Genomic DNA, 16,934 nt, shown 5'->3' on the forward strand with positions numbered 1-16,934 from the left:
ATATTTGAAAGGAGAACTATTTGTCTGTCTATGTGTTTCTTTTGTTGTTGTTGGGTTTTTTTGTTGTTTGTTTTTTAAAAAAGGGTGTCCTTACAGCAGGTGTAGGACTGACATTAACATGAGCAGTTCCCAGGGCACAGAAGCAGACCAAAGCAGGCCATGCAGCTAAAGAGCAGAGAGTACTGCACAGAACCTCTGAGTGGTAAACCAGTTGTTTATACTACAGTGGTCCAGCGAGAGCCACACAAATACACTAGCAGTTCACCATGAATACATAAAATCATAAAAGACCCATATTTATAAGGAAACAGAGTTGTGTGGCTTTTGTCCTGAGTTTATTACACCACTTTACACTGGAAGAGATTTTGTTCCAAAGTATTTTGACCTCCTTTTAAAGCACTAATCAAATTCAGAAAATATTCTGTAATAATTTTTGTAGAAATGTAAAAATTTATAAAGTTCTTATTGCCAAAGAAAGAATGAGAATGATGTGCAACTTTAAGGTAGTAGCAATATGATTTAAGTAATGTATTCTTTCCAGGGATGTATTTGACCCTGATCATATCTGCAAAGAAAAAGTACTTTAACAGCTCATTAGCTCTGTCACTTTAATATGAAGCAATTGCTAGCTCAGATCACTGATACGTCTCTTTATGCTAATGGATGCTCAATTATAGAACTTTGTATTAATTCTGTTAGCACAAAATTAATTGTTCAAAAGCCCAAATGTATTTAAATGTCTTGATTTCTTTACCTCCAGTGCAGTCTGACTGCTCTCTTAGCACCAGACTTAAACTTTGACAATGTTGCTCTGAGGAAATATTTAAAAGTTGATTCAATATTGACACTGTGCTTTGTCCATAATGCAAGGCTGGGGCTGATAAAAATGCATTTGTTTGATTAGTGGTGTATATATATGTGTATACATTTTAACTTTTGAAAACACATGCATACACTAACTGCAATTATCTTTTCACTGTGTTGCTTAATTTACTGTAATTCGACACAGTGTCCTCAATTAATCCCACCTGACTTCAGTTAGGTACCTAAAGTTCACACCCAGAGATGCAACTTCTGTGTCCCTGAGAACTATAAGCTTAATGCGTAATCATCAACGAGACATACCAACGAAATCCTTCTATCCAATGCCTAGGGTATGGATAGTCACAATTTTATCATTACATGGATACATTTTTGCGTATAGCCCTGCAGGACTGACTGCCATTCCCATACATCCTGTTTCATTTTATCCAACACAGTGACTTCTTAGCAGGAGATACTATGGCAAAAATGATCATACAACAGGAAATGCATTGTGTTTTAGGACAAAACTTCTACTTTTCACATGTAATTAATCTGCTTCATGGCAACTATGATACCTGTAGATATATTCATCAGAGATTCAAATAATAGATTTTTAATTTGTCCAAAGTAGGCTAGTAATGTAATGTGGACAGTTAACCTAATCAATATTTTCAACCAGTGAAATTGATTTAACATGCTAAAGAACTATTACCTAATATGCCTGTAGATCTCATTGTGTTGTGATATTAGCCATAAAATACACTTCTCCAAGCATTCACATGCTTGGAAATGACATCACATAGCTTGCCAGGGTTCAGCTAAACCTTATTTCCTGAAAGTTTCCTCCAGTTTAATAGTTTGACTTCCAAATAATTTAATCCTAATTCAGAAAGTAAACCTACTTGCTTAGCACATTATAACTACAGAGCTCTGGCTTCAGCACTACCCCGGCCCCTTCTCCACACAATGATGATGCCGTTGCTTTTCCACTTTTTGCATTTATGAACAATACTCATATCAGAGCTGGTAGTAAGTAGAGTCCCATAAGCAAAGTAAATTTCTAGTTTTCAGCACTGCCTTCACAAGCTTGATTATTTGCTACTGCAACTTCACCTAGCTCAGACAGGCATGCACAACAGAAACTGTGACTAACAGTTTTCGCACATTAGAAATAACCATTTCACATCTGATTCCTGGCTTTCTTTTATCCTGTTATTCACATGAACTGTGTTGACACAAGAAAATAAACTTTACGCTATTACTCTGCTCTGCATTCTTTATCCTTTTCACTGACGTACAACAATTTGAGACAGTACATCTTGTCTCACAAAACTAATTAGCCACAAGCTGCTTATTAAAAAAGTTTACTACTTATAAACATATTTCAGAAATAAATGTTAAAATCCCTTTCATATACATACTAACTATAATGGCTAAAAACTGAATTGCATGGAGACATTAAAGCTGTATGGTGTAGACAACTTGATTTTGAATTTTTCCAGTATTATTAGTTTACAGAGTATTGGACAGAGATTATCAGAGTATAATTGACATAGTGTTCCTGCATTAATTACTTTTTCTTAAATGGAATATAAGATCTAAATAATTTTAAATTTTTCAACCAATTTCTGCATTTGCTAACATCAAAATTCTGGGATTAGATTTTTCCCCTTGGTGTGTGTATATATATATATGTTTATACAAGTAATATTTATGTGTAATTTCAGTTAGCTATTCTTTTAATGAATATCATATAAAGTATACAGGATTGACAGAATACATCATGCATTCAAAAGATTTGCTCTGAATGTCAACAAAAAGGAAATAAAGCTAAGACTTCCATCAACAAGTATCACAGAACTGTGATGGAGTAAAATTTTGTCCTTAACTAGAAAGGCTATATTATTATGGCTACTATTTCAACCATTAGCTGGCCAGGATAGCAATGATGACTGTGATACATTCTTTCTCTAGGCATCCAGTACTGACCACATGGATGGCAGATTGGATGTTGTTTTGAGATAATGCAACTATTTTTATAGAATTTTTGAACAATTTAAGCTGGAATGGACATCTGAAGGTCATCTAGCTCAAAGCAGAGAGAACCCCAAAGTTATGTCAGGTTGCTCAGGGCCTGTAGAGCTGAATTTTAACTACCTCCAAACATTAAAATGACACAACCTTTCTGGGCAACATATTTCAGTGTTTGACCCCTCTCACTGTGGAATCTGGATTTGCTCCTGTATAGCTAAAATGAGTTTCCCTACCTGGAAATTGTGCTGGTGCCTTTTATTGTGCACTTATGGAAGTGGTTTGGCTCTGTCTTTTCCTTATAACATCTCATTAGGAAGTTGAAGAATGCAATCAGCACTACCCTTAGCTGTGTTTTCCTCAGGCTATACAAAGTGCTCCCTCAGCTTCCCCTCATGCATCACATGTTCCATCCCCCTAATTTTCTTGGTTGTTCTCCACTGTAGTTCTCCAGTTTGACAATGTCTGTCTTGCACTGGGGAATCAAAACTGGAAACAACCACCCAAATGCAGTGTCATGGGTTCTGTGCAGACAGAAGCAATCACTTCTTTCAACCTGTGGGCTGCAGTCTTCCTAATGCAGCCCAAAATGCTGCATTATGCAAAATACAACTCACTCACTGCACTAGCAGCTTTATTCATGAAGTAGCAGGATTTGGTCTTTTCTTAAGGTCCTTAAATTGCTAAAATGGTAGCTGAACTTTTCATAGTACCATGTTTTGATTAACATTCCTCTGTTCGTTGCATGAAGTTTGTTTTAGTAACAAATGTCATGGTTTATGAGAGCTCCTTTATCAAAGCCTGAGAAGAGGCAATTAAAAACACCCCTGGAATGAAAAAGAGAATCTTTGAGATTTCCATAGATTAAAAAAATAAATTGAAATCCAAATGACGTCCTAATTTCTTATTCAAATCAATCGCTTATGTATTTTAAATATAAACCCAAGAGAAATCCATTGAAATACGCGTTTTAAAAGATGTCAAATTATCCACAAAAGTCCAAATTATCTACTTCATTTCCACTTGACAGAGTTCTTATGTAAGTGTGGGCATACTAAATTAGATCTCAGAAAAATTAAAGCATTGTAGAACTTCAAATAGGCAAAATTTTTATGTACTTTGTTACATGTAGCACATCAGAAATGGAAGCTTCTTTCTACACTTCTCCAAATGTGTCAGAAGTGAGGCTCTCCATTCAGTTAAGACACACAGTATCTATCAGTGAAGCTGGTTCAGCTTTACTAATTGTAGCAGAGGTGGCACCTTTCAAGCAGCCAATATTTTAGATATTTCTTATACAACATCCCAGACCTTGTGTTGATGGGCATGGAACAAAAGTCCATTGACCTCCGTGCCGCTGATAATGCAAGATATCTTGCTCTTTCAGCTACATTACTGTTACGACTTAAGGTGCAAGCCAATGATAGTAAATCTCATTAGACACCTCATTAGATGGTCTGCATCTTCTGCACTGTGTCATACAGATAATGACTTTACAGATCTCATTTAGAGGAGCAGTGTTACTGATTCCAACACAGGTATGATGAGGGCAGGGTGACGTACACTGTGCTTGAAATCTAATGTTAAACATATAAGCATGTCTATGGTAAGTATAAATGCCAGCACAAATCAGTCCTACAAAAGCAAGTAAACAACTGTAAAATGAAAAACTTGAAAGGAATGTTCCATTTAAATCCACCAGCAGGACTGTTAGTGTGAACAATGTAGGAAATGTCTGTATTATTTCAATGAATATTTTGTTCATTTTTGTTGATTTGATTGTTATGAAGGAATCTGTCATACAGTGACAAGCTGGTTAATGCCTGCAGGACTTTTTTTCCAGTTTTTATTCTTCTAGAAAAGAATCAAGAATGCTTCTAGTGGCTTACGATCTGCCAGGAGTTACTGGACGATACAGGTAATTTTCACAGTATGCTTCTAGTCTCTGGTACTTGCTGGGTGGTTTGTACCTTATCTAAAGGATGTGGTAAAAATTGTGTCATGTCTACTTCACAATTTATACTAACATATCTGTTTTTAATCTCACTAACTTTTGCTCTGTATTTTAAACAATCTACTCCACTGTTATAATACAATTTGTGCATTCGATTAAGAATATAAGGGCACGTGCACAACTTGAGGCTGCAGAATACTGATAAAGACTTTATGTATATGTGCGAGTCTTTTTTCCTGTGGGGATATGTAATTGGTATGGCTACTGTATGCACCACTCCTGCCATAATTTTCCTCAGAGATAGTTTTACACATGAGTAGTCACGTTTAGTTTGGTTACTCATATTTCTAAGAGTACTTATGTAATAATAATACATAATTTATTATTTGCATTACAGTAGCACTTATAGGCTTCTGGTAGGTTTAAGAAATTACTATGCAGGAACTTTAAAATATGTAACAAGACAATATCACTGATCTTCAAAACTCACAGTTTAAAAAGACAAGACAGAGAATGGGGAAGAAGACAAAGTAGAAATTGCTTGCTTAATATCCTATGACAGATGAATGTCAGTCAGCAAGCGAACTTAATCTTTTGAATCTTCCTTCTGTGCCCTCCTCCCAACCAAGACAGGCTTCTAGTTTGCTTTAATATACATGCATGTATATAAATACATATACACATACTATATATACACACACTATTATATATACTAATATATATTATATTATATACATGTAATATTATACATATATACCCAAATACTATTATTATAATATATAAACATACTATCATGGAGTCATGGTGGGATGGCTCCTGTGACTGGAACATTAGAATGGAAGGATATAGGGTCTTTCGGAAGGACAGGCAGGGGAGACGAGGAGGGGGTGTTGCCCTCTATGTCAACGACCATCTGGAGTGCATAGAGCTCTGCCTGGGGATAGATGAGGAGCTGACTGAGAGCTTATGGGTCAGGATTAAAGGGAAGGCAGGGACAAGTGACATTGTAGTAGGGGTCTGCTACAGGTCACCCAACCAGGAAGACCTGGCGGATGAGGCCCTCTATAGACAGATAGGAGCAGCCTCATATTCACAAGCCCTGGTCCTCATGGGGGACTTCAGCCATCCCGATATCTGTTGGAGGGACAACACAGTGGGGCATAAGCAATCCAGGAGGTTCCTGGAATGTGGTGATGACAACTTCCTTCTCCAAGTGACAGAGGAGCCAATGAGGAGAGGTGCTATGCTGGACCTTGTTCTCACCAACAAGGAGGGGCTGGCAGGGAATGTGAAGCTCAAGGACAGCCTTGGCTGCAGTGACCATGGAGTGAGTTCCATGGTGGAGTTCAAGATCCTTAGGGCAGCGAGGAGGGCACGCAGCAAGCTTGCTACCCTGGACTTCACAAGAGCAGACTTCGGCCTCTTCAGGGATCTGCTTGGTAGAGTACCATGGGATAAAGCCCTGGAGGTAAGAGGGGCCCAAGAAAGCCGGTTAGTATTCAACGATCACCTTCTTCAAGCTCAGGAGCGATGCACCCCAACAAAGAGGATGCGAGGCAAAAATGCCAGGAGGCCCACATGGATGAACCAGAAGGTTCTGGACAAATTCAAACACAAAAAGGAAGCCTACAGAGGGTGGAAGCAAGGACAGGTAGCCTGGGAAGAATACAGAGAAATTGTCTGAGCAGCCAGGGATCAAGTTAGGAAAGCTAAAGCCCCGATAGAATTAAGTCTAGCCAGGGACATCAAGGGCAACAAGAAAAACTTCTATAGGTATGTTGGTGATAAAAGGAAGACTAAAGAAAATGTGGGCCCTCTCCAGAAGGAGACCTGGTTACCCAGGACACAGAGAAGGCTGAGGTAATCAATTACTTTATTGCCTCAGTCTTCACTGGCAAGTGCTCCAGCCACACCACCCAAGTCACAGAAGGCAAAGGTGGGGACTGGAAGAATGAAGAACCGGCCACTGTAGGAGAAGATCAGGTTTGAGACCATCTAAGGAACCTGAAGGTCCACAAGTCAATGGGACCTGATGAGGTGCGTCCATGGGTCCTGAGGGAACTGGCAGACTAAGTTGCTAAACCACTATCCATCATATTTGAGAAGCTGTGGCAGTCCAGGTAAGTTCCCACTGCCTGGAAAAGGGGAAACATAACCCCCATTTCTAAAAAGGGAAAGAAGGAATTCCTGGGGAATTACAGGACAGTCAGTCTCACCTCTGTGCCCAACAAGATCATGGAGCAGATCCTCCTGGAAACTATGCTAAGGCACATGGAAAATAAGGCGGTGATTGGTGGCAGCCAACATGGCTTCACAAAGGACAAATCGTGCCTGATAAATGTGGTGGCCTTCTACAATGGAGTTGCAGCGTTGGTGGATAAGGGAAGAGCCACTGACATCATCTACCTGGACTTGTGCAAAGCATTTGACAGTGTCCCGCACAACATCCTTGTCTCTAAATTGGAGAGACATGGATTTGATGGATGGACCACTGGGTGGATAAGGAATTGGCTGGATGGTTGCACTCAAAGAGTTGCAGTCAACAGCTTGATGTCTGAGTGGAGACCAGTGATGAATGGCATTCCTCAGGGGTTGGTATTGGGACTGGTGCTGTTTAACACCTTTGTCAGTGACGTGGACAGTGGGATTGAGTGCACTTTCAGCAAGTTTGCTGGGGACACCAAGCTGTGTGGTGCTGTTGACACACTGGAGAGAAGGGATGCCATCCAGAGGGACCTTGACAGACTTGAGAGGTGGGCCTGTGCAAACCTCATGAAGTTCAACAAGGCCAAGTGCAAGGTCCTGCACATGAGTCGGGGCAATCCCAAGCATAAAAACAGGCTGGGCAATGAGTGGGTTGAGAGCAGCCCTGAGGAGAAGGACTTGGGGCTTTAGTGGATGAAAAACTGAATATGAGCCAGCAATGTGTGCTTGCAGCCCAGAAAGCCAATTACATCTTGGGCTGTGTCAAAAGAAGCGTGGCTAGCAGGTCGAGGGAGGTGATTCTGCCCCTTTACTCTGCTCTTGTGAGACCCCACCTGGAGTACTGCATTCAGCTCTGGGGCCTCCATCATAAGACAGACATGGACATGCTCGAGCAGGTCCAGAGGAGGGCCATGAAGATGATCAGAGGGCTGGAGCACCTTTCCTATGAAGACAGGCTGAGAAAGTTGAGGTTGTTTAGCCTGGAGAAGAGAAGGCTTCAGGGAGACCTTACAGCAGCCTTCCAGTACCTAAAGGCGGGCTACAGGAAAGCTGGAGAGGGACTTTTTACAAAGGCATGCAGTGATAGGACAAGGAGTAATGGCTTTAAACTGAAAGAGGGTTAGATTTAGGAAAAAAATTTTCACTGTAAAGGTGGTGAGACACTGGAACAGGTTGCCCAGAGAGGCTGTGGATGTCCCATCCCTGGAAGTGTTCAAGGCCAGGTTTGGATAGGGCTTTGAGCAACCTGGTCTAGTGGAAGGTGTCCCTGCCCATGGCAGAGGGGTTGGAACTAGATGATCTTTAAGATCCCTTCCAACCCAAACAATTCTATGATTCTATTACATGAATATGCAGAGAAAACATGAAGTAAATAAGAACAGAAAATTCCAGGTGATTAATTAATATTTTATATTTATCTCCAAGTACATGACTCTCAAAACCCTTAGCGTTCCCTTGTTCCCAGCTTGCACTTTGTCAGAGAGATGCACTTGGTATTGTCAGACATATTTCACTGTCTGACTAAACTGAAAGACTTGAATTATCAGCATTATGAAAAATGTTCGTGTTAGGAATGTATACAATAAACAGTAATGTAAACTGCAGAGCACAACATGACTGAGATTTTATTATGCCTGTTGTTCTTCAGTATTAATCTGTTCAGATGGTTTTGCTTCTAAGTATATTATGTACATTTAGTATTTTCAACATCCTCTTAATTTTCTAATTCTAACATTTATAGATCTATAGGTAAAGAAGAAGGAAAAGAGCCTAGGCTTGACATTTGTGGCCACTGTTAAAACTGCTTGGAGGACCCTAAAAACAGTATTTTAAAAAGGAAAAAAACTTCTTATAAATTCCATGTTGTATTACACTCCTTCCTGACATCATATTATAATGCTAAAATCAGTACTTGACAACTTAAAGTACAACTTTCAATTTGTGCTATAGATAGTTCTGGCACATCTTGAGTTTGGTTCCAAATGTCAGAAGCAGCAGTAATGTTTTTTCAACTGTAATATATCTTTCTGGCTAAGAATAATGACAGAAACAGCTATATAATTCTATTGTTTTCCCTAAAAGTGGCCGTCACATAGACTACTCAGACAGTGCTCAAGAAAGTCCTATGTCGCAGTTCACAGCAGTCACCACTGAGTTATCTGCATTTGAGGCCACAACTGAAGGCAAGTTCCGACATATATAAAAATACAAACACAATTGAAAGCAAAAATTAGTCAAAGCATTAAAATATAAAGAAGAAACCAGTCCCCAAGAAGAGTCTTAAAATCACCACATTTAAAAAATTCACAGTCAAATTCTTCACAGACATTAGTTAGATTAATGTGGAAATTCTCTGGTTCTCTGACAAAATACACAACAATTAGAGTCATATGCAGGGCTGATTCTCCTTTCTTACTAAGGTTTAATGTAACAGAAACTTCATTTACAGATTAATGAGCTCATTGAGAAACCATCCCTCACTAAAGGACTGAAATTATTATTAAATTCCAAACAGGTTACAGACAGCTCATGGATTTCTTAGCACGATTTACTGCTGTGCACAAGATGTTAATGGATGCTAAGGCTGGGGCTTGGATTAAAAAATTAATCCAAATAAAGCCAAAGGGTATGCCAAGCACTCTGACAAGCTCAAGAGAAAGAGACCAAGTCTCCTCATATTGTAAAAAGAGCTGGACTACATAAGAAACTAGTCAAATGGTTAGTCAGAACTAAGTCGGATAGTCTAGGGTTTATTTTTTTGCAAGTCAAAGACTGAGATACCATCTCTAAGTTGTGTGACCTGCAGGCAGAAGAAGCCTAAAGAACTTTTAAAATGGACAGTAACAGAAATGGAAGACAAGGAGCTTACTGAGTGCCACACTTCAGTGCAATGGCTCATCTGGTCATTCTGAGCAAGGAGATGGCTAGTGTTTCTGCTGTAATAAAGGAACCAAGAATCTAGGTACATCTTTATGTAAATAAGCACTGACTTCTATCACATGTTTCTTACTCTAATGAAAAGAGCATTTCATGTTCCTGGATTTCAGATAAGGGTCTGGGCAAAAAAAGCAAAGTTATTTCTCTTTTTCCTAAGCTCTGTTTTAACTGTACTCCAGAAATGCAATTACTGCAGTAAATCCCAAGTCCTCTCTCAGATCAAACTCTTTCAAATAAACCCAAGAAAGAAATTAGGGACTTCATTGTATTTTTGCAAAATCTTTTACCCTACTCAGAGGGCAGAATTATATTTGAAGGAATATACGAGACACACATTTGTCAGAAAAGAAGTATGCATCCTAGAATTTGTTCATCAAGTTGGAGGAAGGACAGTTGACAGCATTCATGTAAGTATTAGTTTATACAAAGGTCTTTTCCTTTTGAGATAATTTGTTCTAAAAGGATGATGGTAGCCATAATCTGCTCCCGAAAGCAGAAGCACTGTAACTCCAGCAGCTGTAAAGCAGCACAGAAAGGAGATAGCCTTCTTTCAGTCTCCTGCATTATGAGTACCTGCCTAATAGTCCTTAATAAGCTCATTATTCTATAATTTCGTTAATCCCTCATCATCATGGTAATGAAGCACAATTGTATTGGTCTACAAATACTGTCTTTTTGTGCATCGTTAAGCCTGTGATCTAAGAACTACACATAATGAAAAATTTGGGTTTCTTTCCTCTATGTGAATCCACACAAGGATTTGTGTTTTCTGTTGTCATAGAGTCAATTTTCTCTCTGTTCCCTATGTCTAAGCATTTAGTAAAATATGTGTTTCCATCATTTGTATAATTTAATTTAGTGTTTATGGGCTATGTGTATACATAATTCCAAGTTGATGCTGACCTTGCTTTCCAAAACTCATGCTAGTTTCCATACTTATATCAGAGACTGATGGGTATAACGCAGCTATCACAGTTATGGGTATTATGCAACTATCACAGTTATTGTTGCTGTTTTATTATATGTGAGAAACTAACAAAGCTTAACACACAACAGAAGCAAACAAAAATTTCCACATGCTGAAGATAAATGGTAACAGCAGCAGCTGACTTATTAAAGGGGAGCAGTAATCAAAGATCAAATTCTAAAGCATCAGTGTAAGTAAAGAATTCTTTATTATTTGTATTTTATTCCTTATTTTTAGGTAAAAAGACTTTTGCAAGCTATTTCAGAATTGTGTCCCTAAGCAGCAAAATATGAGAGAAATTTCCCATACAAACCTCTACATACTATGTTTTCTAACCTTTGTAAAAAACATACACTTTGACATTTCTCAGTGAAGCAAGAGGACAACCAGGAAAGTGCTCTATTAGTCATTTTATTTACTCTTGCTACAATTATTTCTGTCTCACAAGCCATAATTTTCCCAATTTCTCTATCATTCTTAGAGCAATACTCTAAAATCTCGGTTTATCCAAAACATTGCTATTAAAATAATCTTCCTCATTTGCATGACAGTCTCTAATCCTCAACTCATATGTCAACCATAATATACTATTTGGTGGAACTTCTTAATAAACAGAATATGCTAGGTTTTCATGGGAAATAAATTAACCATTAGGTTGGCTGTACATGATAATTTCTGTGTATTTCCAAAAATACTAAACTGCATATAAAAGGTAGCCACTTCTGAATGTCTTCCCTCTATTGATTTTAATTGAGCAAAAATTTAATGAAAACTGTTTACACTGGCTAGTTCTAACAAAGTGCTATATATAAAACCACAGATCAATGGAATGAAACTTAACTCAGCTTCACAGAAAATGAGAAGAATCAATGTATGAAGCAAAACATAAATAAAACCCAAAATAATTTATCCTAGATAGTATTGCATGTCTCTGGCTCAATCCTAAACTAAGAATTCCTATCATGATAATTAAAAATGCTTTTTCTTAATTTGTGCTGTCATTTCTGCAGCCTGATACATTTTAAGAATATCAAGGTCCCTGAACCTCAGATGCACATTCTCAGAATAGCTCATATTCAATACTTGGTGGGTTCAGCCTCATTCAGGTGCTAGAGAGAGTCTGGTCTTGGTGTGCGAATACACTCACTTTTGTGCTCTGCATGCAGCAATGGGTTGGATTGCACTATCTGAGGAGTGCTAGGCATGGCCACTGCTTCACTAGTTCTTAAGACAAAAGTTCTATCTGATTTTGGAAAATATGTATTCTATTTAAACCCCGAGCAAAAAGTACATTTATTCTCACTTTTGTGCTCTACACTCCACCTATCCAAAGTTTTTTTAACAAAAGCAGTGTTTCCTTTCCTGAAGAAAACATAATGGACAAAACAGATACCTTACATAGTCTATATAACTAATCTGGTCGTAAAGTGTATGATATATTGCTACCTAAGAAAATGGCAGTGGGTCCTGTGAAAGAACAGAATATCGCTTTGTTAAACAGGATAATGTTCACAAGTGATATTAATCTGCTTCCAAACAATGAAGTGTAATTGATAATGGGGAATATCACTGAATCAAGACACAAAACACATCAGTTACACTTTCTATTATCAAAGAAACATTCTAGAGTTAGCCTGGCATAGTACAATTCATTATATAGTTTACCTGACTTTTTTTTACTTCCTTCTATGCTTTTTTTTTCTTTTTTTCACTGACATGTATTTCATAACTCACCAACTCATAGGTTATAGTTATGCTGTTTCTTCAATATAAGTTACTATCCCTAACTTCACAGATTTATTAAACATCCTAGTTCCTGAAGCATGAGGAAATCTGCACATGCAGATTTCATGTGCCAGTTCCTTCCACACCGTGGAATGGGGAGGGAGTATGTGCAAATCTCTCGGAGGCTTGCTTTTACAGCAGCTCTGATCATTTCCACTTCCACTCAGCATCTTTTGCCATTCTGTGTTGGCATCAACATTCTTCAGTTGAGTTCCTTGTCCTGTACTATCCTCCCGTAAATTCTGAATGCCCAGATCATATTTCAACCGAATACTATGTTCACTGCAAACAGAACTCAGTCCCATTGTATTCAATTTTTCTTTGCCCTCTTTTATTTTCTTTTGCAATGTTTAATCTATCTTGACTTTTTAAATTTTAAGCTAATGCTTTCTAACTTCCAAAATTTAACTTTGCTAATCATATCTTCCCCCCACTCCGTACACTCTGGTTCTACCCTAACATTCTTTTTGAGTTGGTTATTCACTATGTCTACTTCAAGAACACAGTGCTGACACTGCTCTAAGTTCACAAAAAAGTACTAAAGTTGTACTAAAGTACTAAATAAGAGTATGGAACACAGAGTGTTCACAGCAGAAAGAAAACAGATCCTTACATTGCAAACATGTAAGAATCATTAAATAACAAATTTAAAGCTAAAAAGCTTTTCCTTTAATTGTAGTGCACATAGAATATTTATGTGTGTTGTTGTAATACAAATTTAAGAAACAAGATGTGCAGAGGCACAAAGTTTAGATCTTGATTTCCAAATACACAAGCACATTTCAGTTGAAGATTTTGTTCTTGATTTTTTTGTTCCTTTTAATTGAACAGATACTTTGTTTTGAAACAATTTCTGCTGTCTCACAGTGTGTACAATGCATATTCAACAAGTGCTGGGAAGTCTTAAATTTGCTTGTGAATCAGGTTCCAATCACATTTTACATTGTTTTAACTAGTAGAATGCAAATTTTACAACTTAAATACCAGACTTCATGTTTTTCCCCTGAAACTTGTCAAGTTTCTTATGTCAAATAAGATCTGCAGGTTGCCCACACAACTCCCACTGAATGGTCTGGTATGGTCTTTCAGTTGCTGCAATGCTTGCTGAGGCAATTATGTCAAGTTTCATCTGGATTCATAATCTGATACAGTTCAAACTGCTCTATCATAGCATCTTTTTTGCCTCCAAGGTAGACAGAAAAATAGGGTTTCCAAAACTGATTGAGGAAAAAGAATTCTGAGCAATATTATACCTATGTGAAAACTCCTATCAGAATGCTTGGAGCTCTCCTGGGGATCTTCAGTAACCTCATTTGTAAAGCATTCATATGGATGTAGACCTGAATATTTCACTGAGACACTGCATGGCCATATATTTCTGATAAGGAGTCACAGTTTTGCAATATTCTTATACATTCAACTCATATTTTCCTTTCATCCATTTTCTTTTCTGGGGTAAGTAAGGGGGAAGAGGCTGTCATTTTTCTCAACTGTTTTTACATGCTGCTTTTGTGTTAGAAGAAGCTTTTCTTTTAAAAAAAGTATCCAAAGCAGCTCTGAACAGTTTTTGAAGTTTTTCCACCCTCAGCCTCTTCATCTCTTGCTCCTGATGTCTCCTATTTCTGAAAGACACTTTATTCCTTGTGTTCACCCTTCCACTTCCAAAACCGTGAAAATAGGAGACAAGTCACACACACAAACTCTCTCCCTTAATCTGTCCCAAATCTGTCCACTCCTGATTCTTTTTTCACATCTTACACAATCACTCAGTTGTACTTTAGGGAACCTCCTAATCAATCCCCTCAGAGGAATTCTGTTCTTTATCCCTGTCCTTTCTTCCTCACGTTTGTGTAAGAATGTAGCTAGAACAATTTTTAGGATAATTAGCCCCCAATTACTGTTGTTTAATTTCAGTGAAGAGACTGAAATGAAACACACCTATGAATGTGTTCCAGTTAGATGTTTTATAATAAGTATATTTGCTATACAGACAGTCAGGCAAAAAACTGAGCTTTCGTTACTAGAGGAACTTCACACTAAGTTGTATAAATGGAGTAAATGGGAAAAGAGTTTTCTTTCCTCTGTAGGGTAAGAACTTGTTCCTTAATAAGGTCAGTGAAAGAAATTATTTGACAAAGAGATGTTTATTATTCAGGACTGAAACAATACTTCATTTATTTAAAGGAAAGGAAGGAGTCAGAAGGCAATGAAATCTCTTCCAACTTCTGGTTATCACCAGGTTTCTTTGGTAATTATACTGTGGGTCCATAAAAAGTGTAGTACCTTTTATCAACAGACATCTCCATGTACCAAGTGCCTTTCAGTATCTATCCTCTTTTGGCTGGAAGAAACAGACTTATTCTTGCTCCCCTTCAGACCATTTAATTAAGTGCTACTGCAGACACCTCAATTAATTGTTTAGCCATAATACAGATATAAGTTTCAATTTCTACTTTTGCATAAGTCATCACAGCTAGGCTATGCCCAGATTTTCTAGAATCTCTCTATAAAATAGCTCCAAAGAGCTAAGACTTTTCCTTAGGCTCTCATTATGTCACATTTCAATTAGTGCAACATCCATTTCTCCAGCCTTAATATGTGAAACATGTTCCTTTGCACTCCTTCTGTTTACTTAATTTTCAAAACCCAGCACTTTCTCTCCTCTTTCTGTGTTTAACGATTGGCTCTCTCTGCCCTTCTAGTGTATCAACCATAAGTTATTCAACTTGCCCTGGTTATTGATTGCACGTCCCTCATCTGTTACATCTTCAGTTCTGAGAAGTCAACTTCTATCTCTGGTAAGTCCAGGATATTGCTCTCCATTTTGTAAACGTTCAAGTCAGCCTGGCTAAGCTTTCTCTACAGGCAAGCATAAATTTGGAGAGGGTCTTTCTGTGAAGTTCATTATTCTTTTACAAATACATCCCTAGAAGTCTATTAGAATGCCTAAAAAAAGATTCTCAGCACACTTTAAACACCTTGTGTGCCAAGATACTATCATAACATTAATACCATCACACTATTTCACTCAATTTTCCCTTCTGTCTGTTTAGTTCTCTTGCATAATATTTCGCAACTTAACTTTTTGGGTTGGTTCCTATACCATGTGCCTTTAGCATTCCTAAACCAAAAGGTTCTCTTTCCATGATCGGAGCACTAAGTCTTTATCAAACTATGTCAATGTTATATTCTGTATTTTAAAAAATCTTTAGCTAGATTATACTTGATAGAACTACTGATTCAGGTGCATTTCCTGTCTTTATTTTAATAAAACCATGATTCTTTATTTTTATGAGGAAAGCAATTACTTACTGGTTCAAGACAGGTGTATACGCTGTTTTATCTTCATCTATGATGGTGACCATCAGAGTAATAAGCTGTGCCCAGAAATCCAAATTCTTTGTTGTTGGTCCCTGTTCTTCTTTAGGAACTTCTTGTTTCTTACCCTGTTAAAACAAGATTGAACATATTTTATATCAGAGAAATTAGAGAAAATATTATGGGATTTCCACCTACAGATTATTACTTAGTTGAAAAGAGAGACATATTATGAATCTTCAGAAATTTTGGGCAAAGACTGTCTATCCAACTTAGAGTGGATTATACGACAGACTGTACCTGGCTGTGGACATATATCAAAAAACATACACAGTGCAAAGACAGCCAGGTCAGCAAAGAAGATCAATAGAGGCTTGATTTTTATTGCATGTCCACACTTTAATTAAATACATTCTTAAATCTTTGTTCTGATGAAACTGAGTGTAGGTAAAATTGTCTGCTGGGCAGAACTGTTATACCCTACACAATAAATACTGAACAAAGCAATGATAAGGAACATTTCTTGTTTTGTTTTGGATTATACACTGAAGTTATTTGGCCTAACAACTGCTATGCTTTTCGCTCTAAATGAAGAAGCGATTAAATTTCCCTTTGTTTTTTTAATATCCAAAACAACAAAGGCTATTGTCCAAAATATTCTGCACAGAGATTTCCCAGGCACTCATAGATTGACTGACAGAACCACAAACTGCATTTATTAGAGGCAGAGGAAAACACCACAAAGTAGGAGGGGGGGAAAAAATATTCCCTGGACACCTATAAATGCAAAAAGGTACATAGGAATGTCCAAAAGAGAGGCCTGTGGAGTTATTGCCTTGCCAAGGATTTTAAAGCTGTGAGCTAAACCAATCTCTTATTTGATTCCTTTTTTATCCAAGGAACTTGGATTCTTGTATAATCTTTGTAAATGAA

General features: G+C 37.7%; 1 protein-coding gene across 1 annotated transcript in view; it reads right to left on the reverse strand.

The window, feature by feature from the left end:
* UNC13C (unc-13 homolog C) overlaps window positions 1-16,934 on the reverse strand; it is a 239,064-nt gene that overhangs the window by 63,904 nt on the left and 158,226 nt on the right. Inside the window, exon 19 of the mRNA XM_049812315.1 lies at window positions 15,996-16,129. Within this exon, the coding sequence (XP_049668272.1) occupies window positions 15,996-16,129 (134 nt within the window). The remainder of the gene's footprint in view (window positions 1-15,995; window positions 16,130-16,934) is intronic.

Source organism: Accipiter gentilis, chromosome 10 (assembly GCF_929443795.1).
Source record: "Accipiter gentilis chromosome 10, bAccGen1.1, whole genome shotgun sequence".
Classification (NCBI taxonomy): domain Eukaryota; kingdom Metazoa; phylum Chordata; class Aves; order Accipitriformes; family Accipitridae; genus Astur; species Astur gentilis.